Here is an 8,080-nt window from a genome sequence, read left to right as displayed (position 1 = left end):
AACTCTGTACTGTCTAATAAAGCTTGAAGAAAATGCCAAAAAATAATTGTACACATCTTGTTTTTTCAGGTTGAAGGAGAAACATGGAAACGACTGGGCGACGATCGGAGCGGCTTTGGGTCGCAGTGCGTCTTCTGTTAAAGATCGCTGCAGACTGATGAAGGACACGTGCAATACAGGTACAGAGGAGTGTGTGTGTGTGTGTGTGTGTGTGTGTGTGTGTGTGTGTGTGTGTGTGTGTGTGTGTGTGTGTGTGTGTGTGTGTGTGTGTGTGTGTGTGTGTGTGTGTGTGTGTGTGTGTTGTCAAAAAGCGATTTTGACAACAAGCGTTCACTGACTACACCTTTAAGTTAAGGGGGAAAAAATCTAGTTTTCAACCAATAATTAGTTGGAGCTGCGAAAAATTTATTTATTTAGTTATATTTTTATTATATTATATTTATTTAATTTCTGAATTATTATACATTTTTTTAATTTTTTTTTTTTTTTTAGTGTTAGTTTTTTAATATTACATTTTTTTTATTTATCAATTAATTTGGAATGTTAATCAATGAATGTATTTCCCCCAGGTAAATGGTCAGAGGAGGAGGAGAGGCGTCTGGCGGAGGTCGTGTACGAGATGTCGGGGGCCACGCCGGGTTCCGCTGTTACCGGGGGCGTCTCCTGGGCAACGGTTGCCGACAAGGTTTGCAGTGTTTTTATTTTATTTTATATATTTAATTATATTTTATTTATATTATTTAATTTATTTCCATTTTACAAAATCTTTTTATTATATTTTATTTTTCAATTTCTTTAAATTATTTGGAATATTATTATTTTTAATTTTTTTACGGTTGCCGAGCAGGTTGGCATGCTCTCAAAGAAGCAGTTTATTTCTTTAATTTGATATAGTTCATCATATTTTATTTATATATAATATATATATATATTATTTTTCAATTATTTAATAGTAAATGTTTTTTTTTTATTCTAAAAAAGTAAAAAGTATTATTTTATTAATAAATTATTATTATTTTTTAAATATTCTATCATTTTATTTTTAAATTATTTTCAATTATTTGGAATATTAATTAATTTAATATATTATTTATTTTTTCGGTTGCCGGGCAGGTTGGGACGCGCTCAGAGAAACAGTGTCGGTCCAAATGGTTGAACTACCTGAACTGGAAACACAGCGGAGGAACGGAGTGGATGAAGGAGGACGACCTCAACCTGATACGCAGGTGTGTGTGTGTGTGTGTGTGTGTGTGTGTGTGTGTGTGTGTGTGTGTGTGTGTGTGTGTGTGTGTGTGTGTGTGTGTGTGTGTGTGTGTGTGTGTGTGTGTGTGTGTGTGTGTGTGTGTGTGTGTGTGTGTGTGTGTGTGTGTGTGTGTGTGTGTGTGTGTGTGGTCTAAAATAGTAAAAACTATCAAATTTGATCTCTCGAGTATAAATAAAGGTTAAATAAATAAAATAAAATATATAAATAAAGTTGGGAGTCTCAATAAGCTTTTATAAAAATCCGAAAATATTTTCTAGGATCTCAGAGCTAGCAGTGGAGGATGAGAATGATATAAACACACACACTCACTCACTCACTCACTCCCCCCCACCCCACTCACTCACTCACTCACTCACTCACACACACTCCTCCCTCCCCCCCCCCCCCCCCCCCCCACACATACTCACTCCTGTCTGTCTTCCAGGATCTCAGAACTGTGCGTGGAGGATGAGAATGAGATACTCACTCTCTCACTCACTCACTCACTCACACACACACCCCCCCTCCCCCTCACCCTCCACACACACTCCTCCCTCCCACCCCCCACACCCCACACACACACACACTCACGCCTGTCTGTCTGTCTTCCAGGATCTCAGAGCTGTGTGTGGAGGATGAGAATGAGATACACACTCACTCACTCACACACACCCCCCCCCACCCCCTACACACACACACACTCCTCCCTCCTCACCCCCCCCCCCCCACACACACACACAAACTCCTCCCCCCCCCCCCCCCACACACACACACACACTCAGGCCTGTCTGTCTGTCTCCCAGGATCTCGGAGCTGTGTGTGGAGGATGAGAATGAGATCGTGTGGGAGGAGCTGGCGGGGGGCTGGAGCAGTGTGCGGTCGCCTCAGTGGCTTCGCTCAAAGTGGTGGAGCATCAAGAGACAAGTGGCCAACCACAAGGACATTCCCTTCAGTGGTATGTACACAGAGAGACAGGCAGTACAGACAGACAGACAGACAGACAGACAGACAGACAGACAGACAGACAGACAGACAGACAGACAGACAGACAGACAGACAGACAGATAGTGAGAGAGACAGACAGACAGACAGACAGACAGACAGACAGAGAGATAGTGAGACAGACAGACAGAGAGATAGTGAGCCAGACAGACAGGACAGACAGACAGACAGACAGACAGACAGACAGACAGACAGACAGACAGACAGACAGACAGACAGACAGACAGACAGACAGATAGTGAGACAGACAGACAGACAGACAGACAGACAGACAGACAGACAGACAGACAGAGAGAGAGATAGTGAGAGAGACAGACAGACACACACACACAGACAAGTGGCCAACCACAAGGACATTCCCTTCAGTGGTATGTACACAGAGAGACAGACAGAGAGACAGACAGACAGACAGACAGACATACAGACAGAGGGACAGACAGACAGACAGACAGACAGACAGACAGACAGACAGACAGACAGACAGACAGACAGGACAGAGAGACACACAGACAGACAGAGAGAGAGAGATAGTGAGACAGACAGACAGACAGACAGACAGAGAGACAGGCAGGACAGACAGACAGACAGAGAGACAGACAGAGAGATAGACAGACAGAGAGACAGACAGACAGAGAGACAGACAGACAGACAGACATGCACACATACACATACACGCACGCACGCACGCACGCAGGCAGGCAGACAGGCAGGCACGCACAAAGCTCACCTCTTCCAACCAGGCCAGGGCCAAGGAAGTGTACGGAGCTGCTACGAAGAGTTTTCAGTTTTTCATGGTTTTTACGACACGAGCGCCTGCTGTCACAGAGATCTTTGCTAGCACAAGTTGAAATGTGCTAACAGAAGTTAAAGCTGCAGTATGTCATGTTGGAGAAAATAGCAGTTGAGATAGAGATACTTAACGCATTTGAATCCAAATACCTCAACCGCTGTGACATTTTTGCCAAATATTACATTGAAAAAGTTACCTCCCTCTGCTTTAAAGGGACACTGTGTAACATTTTAAGTAATTTATTATCTATAATCAATATCCTCATTCATAAATATGTCCTCATTGGTGTAAAATCACCTCTGCCAATAATCTGAATTATCCTCCAGAGCGGAGAATTACAAATATTAATATAAAATTTTGTACATTGAGCAGGTAAGGTCTTATGGAGGAATCCATGTTAGTTGGAATGTCATCAGGTGCATTGTTTAGAATGTAGAATTGTTCTTGTCCTTGAAGGCCACTGTAGCTTCTGTTATTATTCTAAAGGGTTGGGGTTACCCAGGGAGCGTTGCATTCTAGAACTTTGTAGAACTTTCTTGATGATGTCACGTTACACAGTGTCCCTTTAAAAATGTGATCTCTCTCCAGTCCTCCTTAAAGGTCTCCAGGAGTTGATGGCCGCCTCCTCTCAGCCCTCTGGACCAGGAAGTGACTCGTCCGCTCTGCAGATTCGACTCACGCGATTGGACGAGAGTGCTGTTAGCCCCGCCTCCAGCTCTGTGACATCACAGCTGCAGATCCCTGTTCAGATCCCACTGCAGATCACACACATGGGTCAGTGCTCAATGTTACTGTCTGTCTGTCTGCCTGTCTGTGTGTCTCTGTGTGTGTGTCTATCTATCTATCTATCTATCTATCTATCTATCTATCTATCTATCTATCTATCTATCTGTCTGTCTGTCTGTCTGTCTGTCTGTCTGTCTGTCTGTCTGTCTGTCTGTCTGTCTGTCTATCTATCTATCTATCTATCTATCTATCTATCTATCTATCTATCTATCTATCTATCTATCTATCTATCTATCTGTCTGTCTGTCTGTCTGTCTGTCTGTCTGTCTGTCTGTCTGTCTGTCTGTCTGTCTGTCTGTCTGTCTGTCTGTCTGACAAGTAGTGGATCATGAGGAGATATTCACTGATTTTGACAAAAAAGTGATTTTGACAACAAGCGTTCTCCAGAATCACTGACTGCACTTTTTAATGCTAGTTATAAAGTGTCTCTCTATGCAGGTTAAGACTTCACATAAACAGATGTCCATTTTCTTGGTTACAATACTAACATCCATATCCCTCTGTGTGTGTGTGTGTGTGTTCCTCTTTCAGCCTCAGACTCTACATCAGCAGTGGGCAGCGACAGTGAAACCATCACTCTGAACACAGGAGCTCTGCAGACCTTTGAGATCCTGCCTGTAAGAATCTGTCTGTCTGTCTGTCTGTCTATGTATCCATCTGTCTGTCTGTCTGTCTGTCTGTCTGTTTATATGTCTGTATGTCTGTCTGTCTGTCTGTCTATGTATCCATCTGTCTGTCTGTGTATATGTCTGTCTGTCTGTGTATATGTCTGTCTGTGTATATGTCTGTCTGTCTGTCTGTCTGTCTGTCTGTCTATGTATCCATCTGTCTGTCTGTCTGTCTGTGTATATGTCTGTCTGTCTGTCTGTCTGTACTACAACACCTTTAAATGAAAATATGAAAATACAGACTACATACTTTTACTGCAATAAGGTTTTGGAATCTCAACTTATTTATTTGAAATAAAATTCTCTTATTTTTGTTGTTTTGTTTATTGTTTAAAAAAATTGAGTAGAGGAGGAAAAGAAAATTATAATTCATGTCGACGTATCCATGTTCAGAAATCAAAAGATGAAACAAATTGGCTGATAATAGAGGTTGCGTTCCGAATCGCATACTTTCTACTATATAGTATGTAGAAAGAAGATTTAGGATGTCCCGATTCTTGTGGCCAGATTTAGGATGGTTAGAAGTACCCGGATGTCCTACTTCATGCGGCCAAGATTGTTAGTGTTGAAAAGTGCATCCTATTTGGGCGATTCTGACCCACAATCCAGTGCGCACGTGAAGTGACGTCACATCGACGAAGCCTCCATATGAAAACAAACGGGGATGCGACGGATATAAAAGCAAGAGGCAAGATCAAGGCGCAATGTTATGATGAAATAAGAGAGTAAAGTATGTCCCAATAGTATGCCTACTGCATCCTAACTAGATTCTTTTTATCGTCGGATGTAGTATGTAGAATAGAAAAAAGAAAGAGTATGAGATTCGGAATGCAACGTGATTCTCACCTTATCTTGTGTTCTCTTCAGTCTTTCCACCTGCAGCCTACGGGAACACCTGGGACCTACTACCTGCAGACTACAACCAATCAGGGGCTTCCTCTCAGCCTGGGCGGCAACGGGACTGTTACCCTGACAACAAGCTCCTCCCCCTCATCACACGAACACATCATACTACACAGCCTGTCGGTCAGTTTAAGAAAAAAGAAATGCATTTCAGTATGTTTTTTTTGAAGAAGAAATTGTCTCATAAATCAGACAATTAACAATGTATTGAGAAATCCTTCTGTAATAACCTTCAGAATAGTGCTGAGAATGATTATGGAAAGTTTAGTTGATGTAAGTGCTTTAGAAGTTGATATTTTTGGTTCAGAGTATTACTGGTGTTGAGATAACGTCCGTTAAAGATGGTTGTATAGGAGAAATATACAGACGCAAACAGACAAGGTTTAGTCAAATAAACACCTGAATATACATGTTGGACCTTTGATTTATACTAGTATGAAAGAAGACATGTTATGGAAGATAAATAGACAAAAATCTCACAATTGACTATCGGTCGTGTGTGTCTATCTATCTATCTATCTATCTATCTATCTATCTATCTATCTATCTATCTATCTATCTATCTATCTATCTATCTATCTATCTATCTATCTATCTATCTATCTATCTATCTATCTATCTATCTATCTATCTATCTATCTATCTATCTATCTATCTATCTATCTATCTATCTATCTATCTATCTATCTATCTATCTATCTATCTATCTATCTATCTATCTATCTATCTATCTATCTATCTATCTATCTATCTATCTATCTATCTATCTATCTATCCATCTATCCATCCTACCATAGGCTGACACTCTTTGCTCCAGCGAAGGCGTCATCATCCAGACAGTCTCTTCTGACCCCGCCTCCTCGGACCCTCTCGACCAATCACAGCTGGTCGTGGAGACGGAAGAGTGTCGTAGCCATGACGACGACCCTTTGGAACCCTCGAGTCTCCTGGAAGGTTCCGAAACAGTCGTCGCGGAAACTCAGGAGCCAATGACAGAAGACTTCACTGATAAGGTATAAACAGAAATAAAACATTAATATATTTTTTGTGTTATTGTTTTTTTTTTTCTTATTTAAAGGTGCTACGAGGAACTTTTAGATATTTCTGAAACAGTCTCATTTCTCCTCTGATGATCATAAATTACATGTAACAGCAAACGAGACCATCAGTGCAAAGAATGCTATTTTTATATAGTTTTTCTTAATGCCTTTGTCATGGGTATACGCTCACCCAGGAACAACAGCTGGCGTAGTAAAAACACTACCGCTTTTGTCCAAAGGGGGCGCTAGAATTAACACACACTGAAAGTTCCTCGGAGCACCTTTGATTTCTGTTACAGCCTCTTTGGAGCAGGGAAAATTCACATTATATTCAGGGGGTAAGGTGGGTAAATTCAGACCATTTCAAACGTTTAATTGTAACTGTTCATAATTTTAAAAGAGTCATATCGTAGCTTAAATTGTTTTGTTGCTGATGCCTTTGACCTGTGTAGACAGTACTGTATGTCATTGATAGGAACAAAGCCTCCTCATTTAGACTGTAGTCTCCAGAAAAATTGACACAAACTAAAAAGTTCCTTGGGGCACCTTTAACCAGAAGGTAATGAGGTAATGATAGAAGTAAATGCATAATCATCAAATATTTTGTGTGTGTGTGTGTGTGTGTGTGTGTGTGTGTGTGTGTGTGTGTGTGTGTGTGTGTGTGTGTGTGTGTGTGTGTGTGTGTGTGTGTGTGTGTGTGTGTGTGTGTGTGTGTGTGTGTGTGTGTGTGTGTGTGTGTGTGTGTTAGGAGCTGAATTCTGTTGAAGGTGCAGTGGTGCATTCTGGGATAACGTCTGGCGGCACTGTGTTGATTGTGTCTCCACCAAACATCAGCAGCACACTGACAGGTAACACACACACAGACACACACACACACACACACACACACACACACACACACACACACAGACAGACATACACATTCTCACTCACACACACACGCACACACACACACACACACACACACACACACACACACACACACACACACACACACACACACACACACACACACACACACACACACACACACACACACACACACTCTTTACCTCTGTGTGTCTTTGTCCTTAGATCCGATATTGGAAAACCAGGACGGCTGCGACTGAGCTGGACTTCCATCACGATGAAGAAAATATCTACAGTGGCTTGGAAAAGTATTCATACCCCTTGAACTTTTTCACATTTTGTCACTATCTATCTATCTATCTATCTATCTATCTATCTATCTATCTATCTATCTATCTATCTATCTATCTATCTATCTATCTATCTATCTATCTATCTATCTATCTATCTATCTACACACACACATTTATTTTATTGGGATTTAATGTGATAGACCAACATTTGTATGCTGTAATTTCAGTGATAGGTGCTTCTACAAAGTATTGACTCAGGGAGCGGGGGGAAAGGCTGAATACTTCTGCACGCCACACTTGACACTTTTTCATTTATATATATATATTTTTTTTAAACCACGTATAATTTTCATTCCACTTCACAATTATGCGCCACTTTGTGTTGGTCTATCCATAGATAGTAAATAATATGGATGTAGCATCCGGGGTGACCTCAGTTATTCACACGGCATCCAATAATCCTGGTTTGTGCGCGTCGCCATCTTGTGAGGGGGGAGGGAGATAGC

The 8,080-nt window shown here is 41.3% G+C and overlaps 1 protein-coding gene across 2 annotated transcripts in view; it reads left to right on the top strand.

Moving 5' to 3' along the window:
• dmtf1 (cyclin D binding myb-like transcription factor 1) overlaps nucleotides 1-7,619 on the top strand; it is a 13,059-nt gene extending 5,440 nt beyond the window's left edge. For both annotated transcript variants that reach the window (XM_080051022.1, XM_080051021.1), the window contains exons 9-18: nucleotides 70-179; nucleotides 570-685; nucleotides 1,114-1,226; nucleotides 2,047-2,198; nucleotides 3,624-3,809; nucleotides 4,353-4,438; nucleotides 5,357-5,515; nucleotides 6,190-6,405; nucleotides 7,181-7,280; nucleotides 7,507-7,619. In XM_080051022.1, coding sequence (XP_079907148.1) covers nucleotides 70-179; nucleotides 570-685; nucleotides 1,114-1,226; nucleotides 2,047-2,198; nucleotides 3,624-3,809; nucleotides 4,353-4,438; nucleotides 5,357-5,515; nucleotides 6,190-6,405; nucleotides 7,181-7,280; nucleotides 7,507-7,541 — 1,273 coding nt within the window. In that variant the 3' untranslated portion in view covers nucleotides 7,542-7,619. The remainder of the gene's footprint in view (nucleotides 1-69; nucleotides 180-569; nucleotides 686-1,113; nucleotides 1,227-2,046; nucleotides 2,199-3,623; nucleotides 3,810-4,352; nucleotides 4,439-5,356; nucleotides 5,516-6,189; nucleotides 6,406-7,180; nucleotides 7,281-7,506) is intronic.
• The last annotated feature ends 461 nt before the right edge of the window (nucleotides 7,620-8,080 follow it).

This window comes from Ammodytes marinus, assembly GCF_949987685.1.
Source record: "Ammodytes marinus genome assembly, chromosome: 22".
NCBI classification, from domain to species: Eukaryota; Metazoa; Chordata; class Actinopteri; order Uranoscopiformes; family Ammodytidae; genus Ammodytes; species Ammodytes marinus.
The sequence above is the reverse complement of the archived record's forward strand: the minus strand, read 5'-3'. Positions and strand labels throughout refer to the sequence as shown.